Here is a 22,764-nt window from a genome sequence, read left to right as displayed (position 1 = left end):
CCGTACTTCCTAGGCTCTTTCTGGGTGTGCTGGGCTGCCCTTCCAAGGCCCTGGGCTCAACCACCAAGGTGATACTTCATCTGGAGTTGCAAAATGTGAAAAGTGATTCTCGGCAAAGACAGGGGGAAACAAGCTAATTTCCATAATATCTGCTTTGCTTATTGACCGTTAAAATAGAGGCAGATTAAAAAAAAATGGATACATTTAATATGATCAAAGAAAACCAAATGAATCTCTTTTGGTGATGGTTTGGGGAGGAAAATGAAATCCCTCTGCCCAAAAATGGCATCTCCTATTTTCTGACCGGTGGGTCATGCAGTTTTAATTTCCTCTCTCGTTTCTTTTCTTCCTTTTTTTTTTTTTTTTTTTTTTTTTTATTTCACAAACCTGCTTAAGGCTACAAAGACTCTCCTGAATCCCTCAGCTGTCTGGCAGATGAATTGCTGTCAGTTTTGTTCAGGTTACTGTTTGTGCCAGGCTGAAGTTCCCCAGCTCTGGCCAAACGCACCTTTAAAACTGCTGGCTGGCTGGTGCCGAGGGGCCCCAAGCGGTGTCTGAAGAGGGCTGCCCTGGAGCTGCTCCCTGCAAGGGTGGCTCCCAGGGAGTGAGTCTGGTGACGCCAGGCCCTGGTTTACATAGCAGGGGCTGGCAGGAGGGAAGGTGGTGCTACAAGGAGGTTCGGAAAGGGAAAAGCCCTCCTCCCTTTCACCGGCTTCCAAGGAAAAAGGGGTCGGAGCCCCCGCAGATGGCACAGCCGTGCCTCACCTCCAGATGCAGGTAGAACAATGGCACAACGGGTGGAGGGCTGGATGTCGGGGTGGAGTGCTGGTGTGCACACGTGTGTGCATGCGTGTGCGCGACGGAATGGGACATGGCTTGTTGCCACTTCCGAGATCCACACCTCCTCTCTTTCCAGGGAAGAAGTGGATGTGGAAGGGGGCTGGCCCTCAGAGACAGCTGTCTCCTACAGCCTGGTAAGGCACTTCTCTATCTCCAGACAAAGACCTTCTCTCCCCTTCGTGCCTCCACTCTGTGCATTTGCCAGTCAGTGCACAAGCACTGTGGGCAGGCCCAGAGCTGGTGTTGTGCAGGTGGAGATGGGAGTGCTTTGGTCTCTCTCCTCTCCATGCAGGAGCAGGAGAACTGAATGGGAGGGAAGAAGAGAGGGAAAGGCTCAACTGCCAACTATCTGAGGGAGAGGGAGGAGCTGCATGGAAGTGAGAAGAAGTGTGATGACGTCAGGCATTTCAAGACCTGCCAAAAATGCTTTGACTCTGATTCCTGTCCCACGGTTGTAATTTTCTCCTGGCTGGGATCCTCTTTCCAGGTAGGCATGTGGAGCAGGGGTGGAAACGTTGGCGGTCAAGAGTAACAGTCTTGAGAGGCCTCGGGCAAGCAAGAGCAGGAGGGCCCACAGCCAGGATCTGCGTGACCCAGTAGGAAGTTCCTGTTGACCTCAGGGAGTGGGGAAGAGGCCTGTTGTGCAGTCTTTCTCTTGGGCCTAAACGTGGGCTAGAGCAGGCATTAGCAGCACTGATATCTAGAATGAGGAGGTGCTTTGGAAAAAAGGAGAGGCAGGCTGTACTGTAATTGTGTGGAGATGGAAGAATTGTGGTCTTTCCTAACTGCATGTTGTATACATGTGTGCGTGCACACATGTGTGGGTGTGTGCACGTGTATGCTTGCTGCTGGGACAGGGCTCACTCATCTTCGAAAGATGCTCTTCTGACTGCTCTCTGGTGTGAGAAGCTGCCCTGGGCCCCAGCTCCTGGGCCCTCTCACAGGCAACAGTGCGAGGGCAAAGGCAGCATAAGAAGAAGCACTCTGGGAGCTTAAACCAGCCTTGCCTACTTCATGTTTGCTCTCTCCAGGTCAGCAGGCCCCCCTGATACTTGCTAATCTATGAAGCCTCAGGCATGACAGAAGGTGTCCTGCCTTCACACTCAGTGTCTTAGGGCTGCTGAAAACTTGGGGACTCCATGGTTGTCCCTTCCCCTGGAGAAGATGTCCTCCGGGGAGCCACACATACAATACAGTTGTGTTCATGACAGCATGTTTTAGGTACTCTTCCATGTAGGAGGGGTCAGTTCCACTGGGAACTCCTTTACACAAGGCTTTCCTGATACCAGAAACTTCGAAAACAATGGCAATCAGAGTGCTAACTAAAGAAACACATGGTTAAAACAAACACATACCCTCTCTTGCCAGAGAAGGTCTACACCAACATGTGCCAGTCACGCCCAAGTCAGGCTGGAAGTGTGAGGCCACCTTTACCTGTTCCAGATCCCACAACGTCCCGGCTTGGCGACTCTGCCATGGCATCGGCGAGCCGCTCCCGCAGGCCTTCCTCTGTATGCTCCATGGAGGACATGTGCCGTAGCCCGAAGCCCTCAGGCCAGCTCCCACACACCTCTAGCAGGGTCACGCTCCGGTCAAAGGTACCTGTGGCACACATGGGACATCTGACATTGAGTTTGTGCTTTCAGAGAGCGGACTGTTCTTCTGGCTGCCCACCACCAGCTCCCCTCCCCACTCAGGGCCCATTTCAGCTCCTCTACAAGCTGGATGGAGGAGAGAACACCATGAAACATGCGTAGGGCAGAATGAGGCAGCTCATGCCAGTGGATCAGAGAGTATAGACATTCAGAAAAAGACCTTCACATCACTGGGCTAGTGGTTTTTAAAATGTTCCCTTAGGGGGACCCCTGTGTAGTTCAGTTAGTTAAGAGTCGACTTTGGCTCAAGTCATGATCTTGTGTTCTTGAGTTTGAGCTCTGTGTCCAGCTCTGTGCTGACAGCTCAGAGCCTGGAGCCTGTTTTCAGATTCTGTGTTTCCCTCTCTCTCTGCCTCCCCCACTCGCGTTCTGTCTCTCTCTCTTTCTCAAAAATAAATAAAAACATTAAAAGTTTTTGAAAAAATGTTTCCTTAGGGGCTACAGGGGTCCTCTGAAGTCTTCAGGGACTGCTTCAGAGACAGGTCAAGGGCAGAGAACCTCCTTGCCAAGTTCAACCACAACACCTCTACTTTTCTTTGACATAATAGGGCTTCCCTTTACAGTTCATTTTTTTAAAAATGTTTATTTTTGAGAGAGAGAGAGAGAGAGTCCATGAGTGGGGGAGGAGGAGGGGAGAGGGGGACAGAGGATCTGAAGCAGGCTCTGTGTTGACAGGCTGACAGCAAAGAGCATGACGTGGGGCTCGAACCCATGAACTGCGAGATTATGACCTGAGCCAAAGTCAGATGCTCAACTGACTGAGCCCCCCATGCACCCCCCACCACAGTTCATTTTAAAGAGGGGTTACATAGCTTAAAAAAATTTTTAAAGCTTTCTAAACCACTATATTCTATAACTTACGCACAATCTCCTCATTTGACATTTGAGAATCAGAGAAGTAATGGCCCAAGATCCAACAGCAAGTTTGTGACACACTTGGTTCAAGGACTTAGATCACCTGATGCCTCAATCCAGAACTCATTCTACTCTACTGCATATAGTCTCCTGGCTGCCCAAGGACATATGTACAACTGGGGCACCACTTGGGGGATGCCAGTTGGGTGATAGAATCTTCAGCAAAAATCTTTCCTTAATCTGAAGCTGCTCTCCAATTCCAAAAAGTACATGGTGCTCTGTTCGGTGCTGAGATTAGATTTTACATGCACGATCACTTCAAAGTCGAAATTTAAGTTATTCTATTCTATTATACAGCAAGTCTTCTGTGAAAGCTTATTTCATCTACTCTCTCTTGGAAGGAGATTATCGTCATGCTCTGTTGCTTTAAGCACATACCATTTTCCCAGTGATTAGGTAACTGAATCTACTGCATTTATTGGGCTTGGTTCCTGCCAGCACCAGGAAGATGGGGAAAAAATGCAAATGCCAATGTTTCCTAAAGTTAAAAGTACGCACAACACACACTTTTTATCAGGCCTTGCTTCTCCTCTTTGATCAGCCGTCAGAAACTATCTTTCCTAGGCGGTCAGGACTGGGCAGCGTCAGCACACACTCTCTACCAATGACAGGTGGTAATAGAGAGGGTGCGAGCCCCGGCCCCGGCAGGCGGCCCTGCCTCTGATAATGGCCAAAGCATTGAGGTGATAACCGTTAGTAAACACTCCGACAGCCGGTGACTCCATACATCAGCAAAGAGGGCCAGATAATCCCGAGCTCTTCTGACCAGACAAAGGCCCTTGGCCAGCCGGCTGGGATTTATATGTGTGGCAAGGGTCACTACTGGCTCCTGAATGTCATCAGCCAAGTTTGGCTTTGATTTATCTCTTGCCTAATTGTTGGGTAGATTTCTGGTGCTGGGAGAATGGGAGACATCTATAAATGTATCTCCCCAAGAAGAGGCCCACCTTGGGACGGGGTTGCTGGGAATCGGCTTGTCAGGAGGACCCAGGAATGGGGAGCTGCCCTGTACCACCGTCTCTCCCCATCAAGTAGGGTCAGGATGGATCTGGAGAGCCAGGCACTGGTAGTGGGGATAGGGTGCTCCGAGTGTCAGCCCTCCAAGGGCCTGAACTGTGCAGTCATGCCTTGGCAGTGCCAAGCCCAGAGCCAACACCAGACCAGCATTAGCAACAACTTAAAGGTGCCCAGTCCCTAAAGACACACAGGGACTGATGGCAGAAGCTAAGATTTTGATTCCCCTCCCCGCTCACAAAGTCATGTTAGGCCAGTCCCTCTATCTCTTTTTCCCATCTCTGAAGGAGAACTAACAACCCTGCCTTGAAGGAATGAAAGGTGAAGCAAGGTTCCTGCCAGGAGCCTGTGTTCCCCTCTAGTGCTGCCCTGCTCTTAACTGACAACAGCAAGGTCTACAGCATCGTTGTTTGTCCAAAGACTCTGCCTGGGACACGTACGCCTAGTGATTTCCAGCTGAGGGAATTAATAATAAAACACGGACACTCCTGCTCCTTGTACTCTCAGGGCTGGGGCGGGGGCGGCTTTCTTATGGGCAGACATGTCTCAGAGCCTGTCTCAGGAATGGGGAATGCCCTTTCCTTTTGTCACTTCCCAAGAGCAGCGTGCCTGCCTTTAGAAAGGCACTCAGTCAGCGTTAGTACACGCTGCTCTTAGAGGTCAGGGCAGCCAAGCATATAGCAGGGCCAAGAGGAGAAGAAAACAAAATAAGTCAGCAAGATGTTACAGCAAGAAAGGTTCAGGTAAGAGGGTGGGCCTGGACTGTGACAGATGGCGAAGGCCAGAGGAGCAGTAGCGTTTGAGGGACAAAACAACAGCACACAGGAGGAAAGAATCATACGCTGGTGGAGAATGGAAACAGATCTGGACCTAAATGTAGGCTCTAACACATTTCTTCTGATCCTCTGAAACCTCATCCGTACAAATTGAAAAGCAATACAATTCTACAGGGTTGTTGTGAGAATTCCATTAGATAAATGCACAATCACCTGGCACATAGTAAGTGCTCTGCACAGGAAGGGTGTGCTCATGTATGTTAATAATAACAAAATGGGTACAACTTTATACCACTGGAAGCATCATCATAAATTTTGACTATCACAATGATCCTGAGAGGCAGTTCAGGTACTACTCCAATTATGAGAGAGGAGCTGGACGCTCAGAGAGATTAAATGGCATGCTGGAAGTCTCTAAGTGACAGATCCGGAATACAGGCCCCTGATTCTTCCCTTGGAGTTCATTCTATCAGTTTACACATTGCTTCCCTGAGCTGCTTCTGCATATGGAGAAATCACCTCGTCTTTTCTAACTTGTTCTGAGAACTCTTGTCACCTTCAACCAATACCTTTAAAAAAATCTTTCCCACTGCTGGGTGCTCAGTCGTTTAAGCATCCAACTCTTGATTTTGGCTCAGGTCATGATCTTATGGTTCGTGAGCTTGAGCCCCGAGTCAGGCTCTGCGCTGACAATATGGAGCCTGCTTGAAATTATCTCTCCCCCTTCTCTGCCCCTCCGCTGTGCTCTCTCTCTCTCTCTCTCTCTCTCAAAATAAATAAATAAACTTAAAACAAAAATCTTTCCCACTCCCAACCAACCCAGCTTCCTTGGAGTATCATGGTAATGCTGATGATCCTCATGGTAATTATCCTGTCTGTTGGATGGTACACAGGAGGGAAAAAACAGTGAAAGAAGATAGAATATGTTCTCTCTCTCTCTTTTTTAAATTTTTTTCATGTTTATTTATTTTTAAAAGACAGAGAAACAGAGCATGAGCAGGGGAGGGACAGAGACAGAAGGAGACACAGAATCCGAAGCAGGATCCAGGCTCCGAGCCGTCGGCACAGAGCCCGATGCGGGGCTCGAACTCACGAAGCGCAAGATCATGACCTGAGCCGAAGTCGGACGCCCAACCAACCGAGCCACCCAGGCGCCCCGAATATGTTCTCTTTTAACATGGGCATTACTAGGATGCTGCTGGTAGGAGGCTGGGGATACAAAAAGCATCCAGCAAAGGAGCATTGGACCATTTCTACTGTCCTGAGAACTCACAGAGAGGATACAATTAGTGGTCCTGCTTATTGTGCTGGAAGGAATCCCAGTAGAGCCCCCTCCCTTGTCCTTCCTTCCACCCCGGCCAGTGCAGATGAGGACAGCAAAGGAGCTCCTGCATTCTCCCAGTCTTGGGGAGAGAGAGCTGCAGGTGTGTGTGTGTCAGCAGGGGCTGGGGTTAAGAGGCCAAGCCCTTAGAGAGTGAGGTCACCTCCTTGCTCTCAGGCAACCGCACATCTTGTCGGTGTTGTCGGCACCGCTATCATTCATCGGGTTGGCCCAGAGACACTCCATCAGATGAGCGGGCCCTCTGAGTCCCATTATGGGAGAAAGGGTCAGTTTCAAGGGGAAAGGACACTTAGTGCAGGCCGTTTTCAAAGCACAAAATATACATTCTTAGCAACAAAGATCTTTTGCGGAAGCAATGTTCTGCTGTTTGCAAAGCCCCCTTACTTTTATGATTTCAGCTAACTCGCACGTTCATCAAATATTGATTAGTGTCCACTACGATTATGAGTCAAGCATTGTACTGAGGTATGAGGATACACAGTGAGCCAAAAAATAAAAATAAAAAATAAGTTCATGGTCCTTCACAAAACTCTGGGAAGCAGCAACTGTCACCACTTTACAGATTTATCTTTCACTGAGTCTGAGGGAGAGAGGTGAGGTAGCTTAAGGGCATGGGCTTTCGATGTAATAGTCTTCCTGGGACTCCCTCCCCTCAGGGCTGCCACCCAGCCTGCTATTCTCTGCACAGCATTTTCTAAGATTTAGTTCAAGTCTCACCTGCTCCGTGAAACCTTGAGTGACTACCCAAGTTATAATGGGTGCTGTTTCATAAAGCCTGATTGTATGACAGGCCCTTTACCTCTCTGGTGAAGCTGATGAAAGCGATAAACTTACCTGAAAAATGTGTTTGCACACATGAAATTATGTAAGCAATGTCATAAAACACTGTAAAGGGATTATGTTTCTGTATGCTTCTGAAGCCCCACTTTGGATCCCAGGTGGTATCATTCCCATCCTGCCTTATATTATTCTCATGATCTGCTCTCCAGCCTAGTTTAGAAGCTCCTCGAGGGCATGGATTCCTCCATAATTCATAAGTCTGTAGTCAGTACAGGACTTTGGGCATCATGCTTACTCAAAATATGTTTGCTTATCAACTGATTATGACAACCTGAGAAACACCCTTTGGAGTCGATACCCTTTGAGTAGGATCCCAGAACCTAAACATCTAGGGCCAGGATTGGGAGGAATGGGATGGAGGTAGGTAGAAAAGGGGGCTAAAACTAAATAAGTTAGGAAGGAGGTTATAAGTGAGCAGAAAACAATGTCACAATATCCCTCTGCTGACTTCTGTGCATTTATTTTAGATTTGAGACCCTGGGAATTGGAAGAACCAAACAATGTGCCTTGGATGGCACAGAGAGCCAGGCTCATACAGGTGAGCTTCCCGAATTCTGCTTCCCAGCTTGGCATCCTGTGTTACACTCTTTCCCCAGAGGAGAAATGGGTCAGGTTCTTGGGTTTCACAAACCCATTAAAGACATGCTGTGACAGCTGGTAAGCCTGCAGATCCTGGGGAGCCTAGGGGAACACGTGCTCTGTCTTTTGTATACCATTGTTGAGGGGCAACGAAGCTTGAGGGAAAGAGGAGGTATGGGGGAGGTGGGGTGTTCCTCTGAGCTGATAGTGTCTAATCACACCATAGCTATTCAGGAGACTGTGACACAGCCTTCCCTTTGCATCAATTAGGTTCGGCCCAGGATCTGGATCTTGATGAGAGCCCGTTGATCGGATTTCTAGCCACCAGGGAGGCCAAGTAGCAAGAACAAAACTCATCGTTAAACAATTCTCTTCAAGACATAAGCCCTTCTAGGTGAAAGCTCATGACAATAATGATGTCCACAATAACTAAGAAATGAATCCAGGTGGGATGAAAGCAGCCACTGGAGAACTTCCTTGCCCGTTCTCCGAACTAGCTCGCTAAACTGAACTTGAGCCTGGTGCTGTGGGGGAGAGCTCCTCCCCTGTTCGTTCTGTATAAGCACAGGCTGAAGACATTAGCTTTATTTGGTTACCGGATGTGACCACTGGCATATTTCTCTATGTCAGTATGCACTATGTTGGTTCTGACCAACAGAGATTGGTTCACTGTAGGAAGGTGAGAGAATATGAGGACCCTGTCTGTACCTCTCAATCCTTTAGGATGGTTCCCAAGATAACCATGATCCCATACCCACAGACATGGTACAAAGCAAAGGGACCCAGACTCTCGAAGTCTTTTATGACTCAAGATTATCTAATGTGACAGTGTGCCATGTTTGTTCCATATTCATCCATTTGGCTGTGGGGTTTGGATTTTAGGGTTGGGCCATTTTTAAAGGATTTGCTACTCCACTGGGGCCCCTGGTTGGCTCCGTTGGAAGAGCACATGACTCTTGATCTCAGGGTCATTGAATTCAAGGCCCAAGTTAGGTTTAGAGATTACTTAAATATATAAAACTTAAAAAAAAAAAAAGGATCTGCTACCCCAGTTCAGAAGTGAATTGAGCAAGAGAAAGGAAAGGTACCAGCAAAGTAGAGAAATGCCTGCACTAATGTTGGCAAGCCAGGATATGCTGATGTTCCAGATGTGATGATGTTGTGCACATCTGTTCTCATAGGCCCTTGGGGCCACTACTGGGAAAGGATTATTCATCATTCATCATAGGTCCATGACTAGACTGCCCTGTGTGACCAACATATCGAGGGGTCCTAAGCCAGAGAACAGGAGTTCGACAGTAAATAAGATGCTAAGATTTCTTTGCAATTTAACAGAGTAGTTGTTTTGGCAACTGCTTTCACAAGTGCAATGTACGATCACAACTCCTATGTTAAAGATTAGAATACAAATCACAACTCAAGACATCTAGGTTACAAGTAGACTCCTCCCATGAACTTTTCTGGTTATTCTAGTCTTAACTTCCCCACTTACCACATGGACAATAAATGACTGACCCCACATAAGGGGTTCATTATGTTAGCACGAATGGTTTCAAATGTAATTAATAGTCATACACAGAGTACTGGAGAAATGGTGTTTGATGTATCCTAGAGTAAAAGGTACCACATTTCATCTTCTGGGAATCAGAAAACATAATTAAGCATTCATACCATATGTGTCTTTTTGTTTGTTTGTTTTCTTAATTAAAGGCATATGGTAAGCAGAAGACCTGGGTTCAAATGCCATTTCCTGCTGTTTTCTCACTGTATGACCTTGGGCAAGTCATTTAGCCTCTTTGGACCTTGGTTTCTTTACCAGCTAAAGTGGGTTGAATTGCATTTTCCCCCAAAATAAGAATATGACCTTGTTTAGAAATAGGGTCTTTATGGACATAATTAAGGATCGAAGATGAGAGTATCCTAGAGTTACAGTGAGTTCTAAATGCAGTGACTGGTATCCTTACAAGAGAAAGGAGAGGGAGATCAAAGAACGGGAAGAAGGCCATGTGAAGACAGAGGCAGAGAGCAGACTTCTGCTGTAACAAGATGAGGAATACTGGGAGCCACCAGAAGCTGGAAGAGGTAAAGAAGGGTTCTCCTTTAGAAACTTTGGAGGGAGTGTGACCTTGCTGACACCTTAATTTTGAACTTGTGGCCTCTAGAAGTCTGAGAGAATAAAATTCTATTGTTTTAAGTCACCAGGTCCGCGGTAATTTGGTACGGCAGCCCTAGGAAAGGAATACATGTATAAAACAGGGAAATGAATATTTGCCTTCTAGGTTATCGTGAGCATCTGATCAGATAGTACATGAAAGAGTGCCTCGTAAAACTGCACAGGGCCGCAAGAATACAGAGGACTACCCTCAGACTATGTGTGCAGCTCTTTGGAGTGGCATGGGATTCAGTGAAAGGTTTAGAAAGTGAAGAAAGTGACTGGGGACACCTCTAGGCCAGAAGACAAGAAGCTAGAGGAGAGGTACTGGTGTGGGAGCGCCATCATTTTATTTATTTATTTATTTATTTATTTATTTATTTATTATTTTATGTTTATTTATTTTTGAGAGCGAGAGAGACCGAGCATGAGAAGGGGAGGGGCCGAGAGGGGGACACAGAATTCAAAGCAGGCTCCATGCTCTGAGCTGTCAACACAGAGCCTGACGCAGGGCTCAAACTCACAGACCACAAGATTTTGACCCGAGCTGAAGTCGGAGGCTTAACAAGCTAAGTCACCCAGGCCCCTATGGGAGCTCCATTATTAAAGCTGAGTGGTTCTGTGTGGTCACACAGCAAGGGCCTTTGATGGGGACTTATGGCACAGAAGTGGGTGCATGTCCCCCACTTCTCTGAGGATGTCTGCAGGGGGCCCAGGAGGGCAGGGCAGGTGGCCTCTTAGCTCCGAGGTTAGTTCCTTTCCATCCTTGTGATGTCCCTACACCTGTAGGCAGGGACAGGATGTTTTAGCTCCTAAATTCTTTAATAAACGAATAGAATCATACTCAACACAGGTAAGGATAATATGAGATAGGATGCTGCCGGTGGGAATACTACTGCTATAAACTACTTGAAGGACAGTTTGGCAATATATATTAAGAGACTTTTAAAAACATGCCCAATTACTGATCCAGGGATTCCACTTCCAGAAATCTAGCCCAACTAAATATGATGCCAATATGGTAAGATGATAAGATGATCATCTCAGGTATGATCACATGCCTTCATGCATAAAGATGTTCACTGCTACCTTAACACGGCCTTAAAAGACGGTAGTTGTTAAGTAAATTATACTTGCTTCTTGCAGTAGAATATTAGGTAGTCATGAAAAATAATGTTTATAAGAGGGGAAATTCTTTAAGATATCATATTTAATAAAAGAAGCCAAACAAAATTATAGAGTTCATACTACTGAGCAATGTAAAGGAAGCATAGGCAAACATTTTTGAAAATTTATGACTAAGTGTTAATCATGGTCGTAGTTGGGTTACCATGGACCCTTCTGTTACAGATTATACCTGTCTATATATTTCCTGTGATGTTGGCAATCAGTATAAAACAAATAAATAAACATGAAAAAGCTGAGAGAGAGAAAAAATGCCCTGTGCCAAAGCATCTGTGCTAGGACCCAGACAGCAGCCCCATGAGGAGCACTTGAGGGGAGGACCTGAGTGCTGAGTCGCCTCCCCTGCACTTGGACTTGACTCAGCTGGAGGCAGGTGAGCCTGCAGCTCCATGGCCCTTATTTGACTCCTCTCCCAGTGTCCATCACTGGCTGAATGTGATGTTGACTCATCCCTGTGTACACTTGACATATTTCCTTTAAGTTCGTGTCAGGAATGTGCACCAACTTGTGTGTGAAAATGGCAGAAACAATTCTACCTCTGTACAAATTTTGTACATCAGATCAGAAAGGACCAGAAGAGCAACTCTGGAAGGAGTCCATTTTTAAATCGAGTCCCTTTATCTGTCATCTTTGTCCGGCCCTGTCATCCCAGCCCCCAACCTTTTGATAAACAGGACACAGCTTGCTAGGAGACGCCCTTTCATGATTGTCAAGGAATGTCTGAGCCCCTCACACATCATTAGGAGGTCATTGAACAGGGCCCCTGACTTTTGCCTGGGAGCCCAGGAGATCAGTCATCACTGAAGGGCCCACTAAGGAGAATTTCAACTGGCTCCACACTCAGAGCAGACCTGGAGGTGCCTCCGACAGAAGAGCTTTCCAAGTCAGGCTGACACTGGCATTTCCCAGACAGGATCTCAGAGATCCTTTCCCCCTCTGCTTTAAAACAGACACAATCAAGATTTCTATCCTTCCAAGTGGGAAGAGAAGGATCATTTTGTAGCTAGACTGCAATGAAAATATTCTCTGCAGGACGCTCTGCCCTGCTTCTGAGGGTAGAGAGAAAATGTACACACGGCACTCTGTTATAGGACTCCTATGGCAAGGCTCAGAATACATCGCAAGACAAACTATATCCTCGGAAACCTAACATCTCCTTGAATGGAAAAACTTCATGGAACTGTATCTCTCAGGACAAGTAAGCACTGGGTTTTCTAGAACAGTCCCGCTCCCAAATAATTAGTTCTGTGATCAGATCGGAGAGCAGGGAAGGCAAAAGAACTAACATGTTACCTATTTTGTGCTAGGCATTGTCACTTTATAAGACATTATCTCACAGAAGTTACCCCAACAGGTCTATGAGAATGTGCTAACATTTCCATTTTACAGATCAAGAAACTGTGGCAGAGAAAAGTAAAATTTTGCTTAAGAGGACAATGTCAAGGGTATGGTTAAGATTTGGATTCTAGGGGCACCTGGGTGGCTCAGTCAGTTAAGTGTCCGGCTTCGGCTCAGGTCACGATCTCATAGTTTGTGGGTTCAAGTTCCACGTCAGGCTCTGTGCTGGCAGCTCAGAGCCTGGAACCTGCTTCAGATTCTGTGTCTCCCTCTCTCTCTGCCCCTCCCCCACTTGCACTCTGTCTCTCTCTCAAAAATGAACATTAAAAAAAAATTTTAAAAAAAGATTCGGATTCCAGGTCCAAAGCCTATACTTTCCCAACTAAAATTCAGGCTGGATTTTCATTCTGAAAATATGGCTGCAGTACTAATAAGCGGTTTTTCAGTTTAGTCTTTCTAGTCCAGGATTTTTAAGTGGTTCTTGCAGTTAGGCAGTAGTGGAGGGGGGGGGTGTGGGGAGGGGACAGGACAAACAACCCAACCGAAATCCTGTGTTTGTCTTAACAGAGATTTCAATGCTCCACAAATAAGCCAAATTTGAGGCTCTCAACTGAGAACTCTGAAGTCTGGAACCTGGGGCTAAGAAGTCTCCTGTTTTTATTAATTAAAGAAGATGTTTCAAAATCATCAGATTTATCACGACTGGATTTCAGATGTGAAACTCAATATACACACAGACATGCATGGCTTGTCCTTTTGGGTTATTTTTGATCCTTCCTGAGGATCTGCATTTCCTCAGATGAGACCTCTCTGCTTCCTGGGCTGGCTGAGATGTCTGGAGACCCAACGTTGCAGGCCTGGGCCCCTGCTGGCCTCAGGAATTTCAAAGGCCAGGGAGGGAAGAGTGGGCAAAGTGGCTCCAAACTGCCATTTGCTCCTCTAAGCCCCCAAGGCAGTAGCTGTGGGAAAGAAGACAGGAAGTCACCCTGTGCCGAAAGAGTGTCCTGGATGTGCCTACAGGTCTTGGAGCTGACTGGTTTGATGCGGTGCCAAGTTTTGGTTTTGTTATTTTGGTAGTCACCTAACCATGTGGGCTTTAAAATGATGCTCTCAGCTTGGACATGAAGCATTGCCATTTGTAGTGTGTGGTCAGCCTTCCGCTTCTCTCTGCCATCAAAACCCATCAGCTCTCACTCCAAGGGGCAAACCTGAACCAGATTTTCAGCCGCAGGGGTCTTGGGATGAAGATTTGTGCCTGGCCTACCATTCTCACACGGGGTATATTATATAACAGGATCCCTACTTTTCAGGCCCTTACAACAAAGCTGTTCAGCAAAGACTTGGCCTCGGGGCCTGAGAAGAGCAAGATGAGAAACAGCACTGTTTGGACAACGGGGGACACCCACTGGAGCTGGGGTGGTTGGGGACGGTTTCCATCAGTCGTGGTGGTTTGACGTGGGTGGAAGACATTCCACAGTAAAGGGGACTGTCTGAGTACAAACAGGAAGGCAGGGATGTTCCTCACGTAGAGGCGGTCAGTAGAGTACACTGGGGTGGAGGGTCCCTCATGAAGAGTAATATCTCACATGGTTTCTCAGAATCGGTGCATATTTTCACATAATTGTTTCCTTTTGATTGTGGGATCATAGCAATTTGTACCATAAGCAGGACAGACACTGTTGATTCCATTTTACAGATGAGGATACTGAGGCTCCTGCTGAGTAAATGACTTGCCTCAGTCACCTTAGTTTCTTCTCTTTTTATTGCAGTATAGTTGACTGTTACCTTACTTTCTTGCTTCACAAGGGAGCTGTGGAACCATCGGTGAAGGTCCTCCGTGAACAAACTGACACTACAGAAATACCATCATGGTGGCCTGAGGCAGGCGCCAACACTGGATCACAGGGTAGACGGGTGATTAACCTTGCTGAAAACCTAACTAGTGCTTGCTTAGGCCCCCTGTCCTACAGAGACTTCCTTGACTTTCGGCCTCGTTTCCAGTCTTGCAGCCCATGGGGGTGTGGGTGGAGGTGGGGGTTCAGCTTGGTATCACTTGAATTTATTGCACAAGGTGTGTCCATAGCTTGTTCCACACCTGAAACAGTGGGGGTGCCTGGGAATTGTCATTTCCTGCCTTGACATGTCCAAGTGTTTGTTCAGCCCTGGCTGGTCACACTGACTCATCAGCCCTGGCATGGAAACCAGGGAGGATGTAGGGAAAGGTTGAGAAGCTGCAGGAGCAAACAGGGGGAGCAATGAGGTGCAGAAATCTTAACAATGACAATAATCCCTGAGACTGCACCTCTGCTTTACCCTTTACAAAGTGCTTTTTTACTCTCTTAATCCTCACAACACCCTTAGAGAGGAAGGCACCCCTAGAGAGGAAAGCTACTAGATACCTCTAGTCCTTGTTTCACAGCTGAGGAAGTAAGTGCAGGGAGTTAAGTGAGGGGCGGAGAGGATTTGGAGAACTCAGTCCTGCTACACCTTTGCTACTCAAAGTGTGAGCCACTGGCCAGCACAGCAGCATCACCTGGAGGCCTGGGAGCAATGCAGACCCCTGCCCCAGGAAGCAGAGTGGGCACTGAAATCACACCCCCAGGGAGCTGTGTGTAACTAAAGGTGGAGAGGGCTGCTGACGCTGCCCTTCCCTCACTCTGCCCTGGTTCCTCAGAGTATATCTGGTTGTTCTTCTTCTTCTTTTTAAAAAATGTTTATTTACTTATTTTTGAGAGAGAGAGAGAGAGAGGGAGAGAGAGAGAGAGAGAGAGAGAGAGAGAGAGAATCCCAAGCAGGCTCTGCACCGAGAGTGTAGAGCCTGATGCGGGGCTCAAACTCATGAGTGCTGAGATCATAACTTGAGTCGAAATCAAGAGTCAGAGCTTAACCACTGCATCACCTGAGTGCCCAGAGTATACCTGGTTCTATCTACTCATTTAAAGACCAGGAAATTGAGGCCCAGGGAGAGGATGGGACGTTGCCTGCTATATAAGCAGGAGCAGACAGAACCTTGGTCTCGCAAATCAGTCCTGGGTCCACTTAATCCAACTGACATTCAACTGCTGTTGGCCTTTCCTTTCCTCCTCCCTCTCTACAAATTCAACCCTCAAACTGCTCTCAGCTGCCAGTCCCTTGGCCTCTCCCCTCAGTTCCAGCCTTGTGTTAAGTGTTAACACAAGTTCTAGGGCCTAGGGTTAACACTCTATTAAAGCCAATAGGGAAGCTGAGACCTCCTGCTACCGTGGAGGAGCCAAGCAGGAGTGCGGGGCACCCAGGGGCTCCTGGCATAGCTGCCCAGGGCTGGCCAGAGCTCAGCCAGCCCTCCCCCCGCCCCCTCACCCACTGCCCCCGCCTCTCCCCTCATGGCCTTACTGCCTTTAGGAGAGGGCTGGGAAACCCCTGCTTACCTGCGGAGGAGATACTGCACAGGCCTTATAAAATGTCCACTTCATTAGGAAGTGTGAAAAATGCCCAAATAAACTGTGTTAAGCCGGTTATGATTTCCCCTCCACTCACTGGTCTCCCTGAGTGCCAAGTTTGGCGCCTGTGAGTAAAGCGATTCCTAGGCCTTGGCGGGAGCCTGGGGCCAGGATTCCCCCTCCCTTCCCTCACTTCTAGTCCATTGAGGCCAATCAGGATGTTATTCATTTCCCTAGCTGAGAAGCAAGTTCAAAAGGGCCAGCAGAGCTCCTCTGCTCTGTCCCAGTGTGAGAAATGCCAATCTTTCCCATGAGGAGGAAGCCACATATTTTGTTTCTGCTACACTCATACAAGGAGCAGCCTAGAACGAGTGTGTGTGTGTGTGTGCACGCGCATGCATGCAGAAACCTAGCTTTTTATCTCTGGACCTATGGTTCATAATGGATCCAGAGATCGGAGTCATCCATAAGTAGAGAGGCGAAAAAAGCCAAGGCGCCAAGAGGCCCCTAGGAGGGGCCTGGAAACCTCCTGTTACTCTCTCAGACAGACACAGACCTGTCATCCAACCTTGAGTTAGGGCTAACAGCTGAACAAAAGAATTTCTCATTGTGCTTCATCTGAGTTTCAGAAATGCCTTTAGGGTTGAAAAGCTACTAGAAGAGCTTTCTTACATCCCTCAGACTGTTAAAAAAAAAAGTAGATAAGTAAGAACCAAGTATATTTATTGTAGAAACACCTACCAAATAGCTAAATGAACTTGCAAATTCACCAAAACTCTCCTGGGCAAGTCATTAACCCTTTCTGGGCCTCCCTTTAAAATAATGAGGCCTGGGGGCACTGGGGTGGATCAGTCGGTTAAGCATCCGACTTCGGCTCAGGTCATGATCTCACGGTTCGTGAGTTCGAGCCCCACATCAGGCTCTGTGCTGACAGCTCAAAGCCTGGAGCCTGCTTTGGATTCTGTGTCTCCCTCTCTCTCTGACCCTCCCCTGCGCGTGCTCTCTCCCTCTCTCTCTCTCTCAAAAATAAACATTAAAAAATTATAAAAAATAAAAATAAAATAAAATAATGAGGCCTGGATAAGAGCTCTATGATCTTCAGAAATGACTCTCCTGCTCTTAAGATCCAAAATGGGTGGTGGCACCTGGTTTACTGGGTGAACCAGCCGTCCTCCTCCTCCCCTGCCCAGCAGCTGCTGCCTGTACTCTTTGAATTTAGCTGCTATCTCTTCTCTTCATTTAGTACCTTCTTCTCATTTTAAAAACCATTGTGAGATAGTGGTGTGGGGCAGATCTCTTGGACAGATGAGGTGGTTGTAAGGTCACTGAGCTCTCTGTTGGTAGAAAGAGCACTTGCTTAAGAGTGAGAAACCAAGTGCTAGTTCCGGTGCTGTGTGACCTTGTGCAAGTCACTTCCTGGAACCTTGGTCTCTGCACTGTAAAAGAGGAATAATAATGCTAGTTATTATTATGACTAGCTATTCATAATTCCCAAAATTATGCTAAGATTCAAATGACAATGTATGTGATAGAGCCTTTGAGACTATAATGGTAATCAGTATGTAAAGTATTGATTTTACCCTTAGAAGCCAGATGGCTTTATGCTGGTGTTCTCACTACTTCCCTCTAGATCCTTTGAGACTTAAGGATAATGTCTAAGCTGTCTGGCTTCTGGAGGTGGGGAATGTCCACACAGCTCAGCACACTGCTCGATTCTAAAATGGGAATGTGAAGTTACCAATCGTGTTTTCACTGGAGCATTAATACTGCATGAGACACTTAACTGCTCTCCTCCAGGGTCAACGGACCTCACCCTGAAATTATTATTCTGATGTCCCAGAGATATCCAAGAACCAAGAGCCTGCAGCACAGATCTTGCCACGTAATAGGTGCCTAATAAATGTTTATTGAATGAATGAATGAAAGAACAAACCTTCAGTATATTTTGATCTGAAGTGTGTATCAAGGGTCTGAAGAGGAGTGCATGAAAGCACCTCCCAGCCACCTGCCCTCCAGGCAGCACTCCCCTTAAATCTCTCATTCTAAAATAACTCCAAAAAGAGGAGGTCTCTATGCTTTTTAGACCCACACTCCTTAGTATTCTACTCAGCAGGTACCTCTCCCTGCAATATTAAAGCAAGTACAATTAATATCTCTATTTATCTTGGAAAGATAATATCCCAAGATGAATCATTTAGGAAAGATTACTTGTCCTGACTATTCATGAATGACCATGTTTGAATTTCACAGATTTGCAATTTCACACAAGGGGCACAGACCCTCTGAACCACTTCTATGTCTAATAAAATACCTTCAGTAGAGACAAAGCCTTTCTTCTCAAAATTGATCCTGAGAATAGTTGTATTAAACATATTTCATGAACTTCACTGTGAGGGCCAGTGGGCAGTATTAGGTCCCAAACATATAAGCGAGTAGAGCCAGCTCCTACATTGGCAATAACCTACAAATGTCTTCTTTGTCTACAGATGGTGCCTCTTCCAAACTTCTTTAACAGCTTTTTAACATATGGTGGGGGCTTTTTTTTTTTTTTTTAAATGCTGGATCACATTCAGGCCCATTATTCCATAAAATGGAGTGGGCAATCAGACTGTCTACACCAGAGGGCAGTGAGGGTGCTCTAGTCTAAATGCTTTAGAGAAGCACCGCTGGACCAATTATCTGTCTAAATGCAGGATTTCGATTGGATTCCCGAACACTCTGACAGTTGCTCAGAAACTCTCCTTTAGATTAGTGGGGTAGCACTTCCGTCTTCACATATCTGAGGAATGCCACAGAAACAATGGCTCAAATTACGGGGATTCTCTGGAACCTGAGGTGGAATCCGGCTGTGTGTAGGGTGGGAGGGTGGGTGTGATTTGTGTCACTGGAAAGTGCTCCAATGCTCTCAGGTTATTATTGAACAGCCTCTGGTGTAAAGCATCATTCCCAGATTTTCCTAATGAGAAGAATCACCCGGTGTGCTTACTGAATAAACAGATTCTCAGGCCCTTCTCCAAAAGAATCCAATGTAGTGGTCCTGGGATAGGGTCCGATTTTTACCTGGGAATTCGGGGAACCACTGCTCTAGAGTAACAGGTCCTCAAATCCAGCCTTATGGCAAAAGCATGTGACTGCCCTCCCTCCATCCTGGTAGCTCAGGACTGTCCCCTGTGGCAACTCAGATGCTACAAAGAGAAGCCGACTGTACTGGCAAATTGCTGATGACTCCCCATCCTTCCTTAGCTTTCTTTGGTTTTCCTTCTACCTCTCTGACCACCCCCAAGTCTCTCCCAGGGCCTAGCTTGGCTCCTTCTGCTCCTCAAATTGTACTGCTTCTAAGGGTTCTACCCTCAACCCTCTTCTCTTCTTCCTCTGTACATTTTGCCTGGGCGAGCTCATCCACTCCCAATAGTTACAACTACCACTGACACGCTGCCTCCCGTAACTGCATTTCTGACTCAGTTCTCTCCTGGCCTCCAAATCCACGTCACACACCAAATACACTCCACAGGCACCTCCAACTCAGTATGTCCAAAACAGATTCACTGCCTTACTTATCTCAAACTTCTTCCTTCTCTATTCTCTACCCGAGTGAATGGCAGCACTGTCTTCTCAGTGACTGCCCACCCAGACTTCCCCCTTTCCTCCAGCCCACTGCTCAGGAAGTGCTATGGATTTTACTTCCTAAGCCCTCTCCAATCTGTCCCCTACTCCGCAGCCACTGAGTTTAGGCCCTCATCGGTTCCCATTGGGATTATTCCAACAATCTTTACATTGGTCTTTCTGTCCCTTAATATAGCTTCCCTTCATTTAATTCTTCTTAGTGCCACCAGAGTAACCTTTTCTACAATGCAAATCTGAACATTTTACTCGTCTATCCTCAGGACAAAGCCCAGTCTTCATAGTACCACCGTCTCTCATCAGGTCCTGGCCAGCTCTCCAGACTCCCCGCACACCATGCCCCACCTTGAATTTTGCCCCTGTGCCCCTGCATCTGTGTCTCCCTCTGCCTGGAATGCTCTTCTTCTCTAGCTAAGTCCTACTCATCCTTGAAAACCTAGATCAGCTGGGAAAGTTAACCACTCTTCTCAGTCTGACTTAGGTCTTCCAAAAGGCCCCCACAGCATCCTGGCTTACCTTCCTCATTGTACCCTGGTGTAGGCAATTCAACAACAGACACTTATTGGGTGCCGGGAATTTTGGTAAAGGGGACAGAGTGCAAAGGAGAACAATAAAGTATTTCCTGGTCTACCCTGCTCACTTGACTGTAAGTTCCTGGAGGGCAGCATCTGCTGCTGCTTTTTTTTTTTTTTTTTCTAAATCTCTGTATTCTAAGTGCACAGCATATTGCCTCAGTTCTTGTCACTTAGCAGGAAAGAAAGAAGGGAAGGAAGAAACGGAGGTTGTCTAACCTGGAGATTAAGAGAGCTGGGATTCCAGTACTCAAATATTTGAAGTGCAATTTTATGGAAAAGGGAATCGATTTTTTATTTTTATTTTTTTTTGAGGCCCAACAGGCAAAACAGGACACACACACAGAAGACAACATGCTGGCATATTTCGGACCAACGTGAGAAGCAGAACCAAATGACACGACAAGCTGTCTCCTGCAGCCACTTCAAGACCCAACCCGTGCTTGAGCTCCTTCATGAAGCCTTCCTAGAGTCCCCTGGGGAGGGACTGGTCCCTCTGCTACATCCCCAGAGAATCTGCAACCTCTGACGCGGTGCACATGTGATTGTGGCGACCTGTTCTCGTGTCTTCCTCTCAGCTTAGTGCTGTGAGTGTTTTCCCTAATTTTTGTATTCACAGAGCCTAAACATGCAGTACAGGAGATGGCTAAAGGCTCAGGCTTTTGGGCTTTTATTCTGTCACTTAATAGTTGCATATGTTGGGCAAATTAGTTAACTCTCCTGTTTCAACGTACATCTCTTTAAAAGGCGACTAATACAAAATATTAAGGCTGAAACAAATGTGCTCAGCACAGTGTCTGGCACACAGGAAATATTTCCATGTACTACCAGCCTGCTGGTCCTCATCATGACCTGGTGAAGTTCTTCTGTTTCACAAAGACGCTGAGGTACAAAGAGACTTTGCACTAGGCCATGGAGCTGGACCCTGGGGCCAGCGTTTTAGATGTCTCATACGGTGTATTTCTTCCAGGCTTAAACTTTAAAAAAAAGTTTTCTCCCTGATTTTTCAATCATGCTGAAATGAGCTGGCAATAAAAGGAAGTACTTTCTTCTCCAAGGGAATACAAGTGTTCTTTGTGAATTACATCACCTTTTCCAAAGGAATTATTTTATCAATCAGGAGAGAAGCGCAACACTCCCAGGAACTGTTTACAACAGTGCCCCTTGTCCTTTTCACTGGACTCTGCGGACCTTCTAAGTCAATTCCTTGAATTCAAAGAGGACTATGGCACTACACCACTGTCACTGTCCCAACAACAGCTCCAGCCAAATGCTGAAAAAGTGTGATGCTCAGGTGTGTGACCAAAGCAACACTCCTGGCCTCACAATTCAGTGACCTCACACGCCAATGACTTCACCTTCATTCCAGCAGCTCACTCACCTGGATCTTGCAACTGCCTCTTCTACTATTTTAAGCAAGAAATCCCACATCTTGACCATGAAACTTCCTATTTGTCTATCTCCCTGACTTTATTCTTCCTGATGATGCTCTCCCACCTCGTTGAGCCGGCTAGCCCCTGGAGCCCTTCTCTATTGTCCCAATCTACTCATTCCTTCCTAGTGACACTTCTTCGCTGTCCATCCCAGAGTTCAGGCTCACAGGTCCAAGCGCACCCTCAACAACTCCCCTGTCACTGCTCCCCTGGTCTATCTGCCTCCCACCTGCTTTTCCACATGCATCCAAGATGATCCATCTAGCCACTGGATTCCTCTGCAACTACTCCTGGGCTGCTGGGCTGCGCTGGAGAAAATCTTGCACTTGCATCCACTGGTCCCATGACAAATTTACCAGCCAGGCCCTCCCTGCTCCTCAACCTTTTTTTTTTTTTTTCCATTTGTTCTTGGTCAGTTCCCTCCTGTATTTCTTCCTCTTCTCAAATTCCCTAAACCTGTCACAACTTTCTCCCTCATTCTCAATAGATGACCTGTCAACTAACTGCCTTTGGGATTTCCTTTTTAGTTCTTTCTTTTAAAGATTCAGAAGTCTGTGCATCTTAAAAGCGACCAGTGTAGGGGTGACAAGCACAAACCGCAGCCCCTGAAGAATCAGCCAGCCAGCCAGTCAGGCATACTGGAAGCGGAGACTCCTCTGGTAAGAGAAAGCAGGCGAGAGGGGTGTCGGCTGGGAACACGAGGAACGCTCTTCCCGCCTTTAGTTTCCCACTGAATACGTTCTGGAGGGTTTTTGATTTTGCCCTTGTCACTTCTATTCTTCATCAGATAGCTGGTGCTGTGTGAGGCTGAGTGGCATCCTAAGGTGGAAGAAACAGATGATTACAGCAGGCGAGTGAGCTCCTGCCCCAGGCAGGTGGTTTATAATCCGGATTACCCTGTACTGCCTCCAAACGAGAAGGGACAGGGCAGTCAGTGTTCCTGTCAGATGTGCGCCGTGCACCTGCACGCATATGTGGATCTATTTCAGAGTGATCCCAAGACTCCGAAAACACCTGTCCAAAGTGGCAGAAAGGTGCTAGAATGATGCCTCAACTCTTTGCCATGGTTGCCAAGCCTCTTGA

General features: G+C 46.9%; 1 protein-coding gene across 1 annotated transcript in view; it reads right to left on the bottom strand.

Annotated features, from left to right (window-relative positions):
• Nucleotides 1–22,764, bottom strand: part of BCAS3 (BCAS3 microtubule associated cell migration factor) — a 620,462-nt gene that overhangs the window by 22,295 nt on the left and 575,403 nt on the right. Inside the window, exon 25 of the mRNA XM_045490037.1 lies at nt 2,275–2,442. Within this exon, the coding sequence (XP_045345993.1) occupies nt 2,275–2,442 (168 nt within the window). The remainder of the gene's footprint in view (nt 1–2,274; nt 2,443–22,764) is intronic.

This window comes from Leopardus geoffroyi, chromosome E1, assembly GCF_018350155.1.
Source record: "Leopardus geoffroyi isolate Oge1 chromosome E1, O.geoffroyi_Oge1_pat1.0, whole genome shotgun sequence".
NCBI classification, from domain to species: Eukaryota; Metazoa; Chordata; class Mammalia; order Carnivora; family Felidae; genus Leopardus; species Leopardus geoffroyi.
This window is presented reverse-complemented; position numbering and strand designations above follow the sequence as displayed.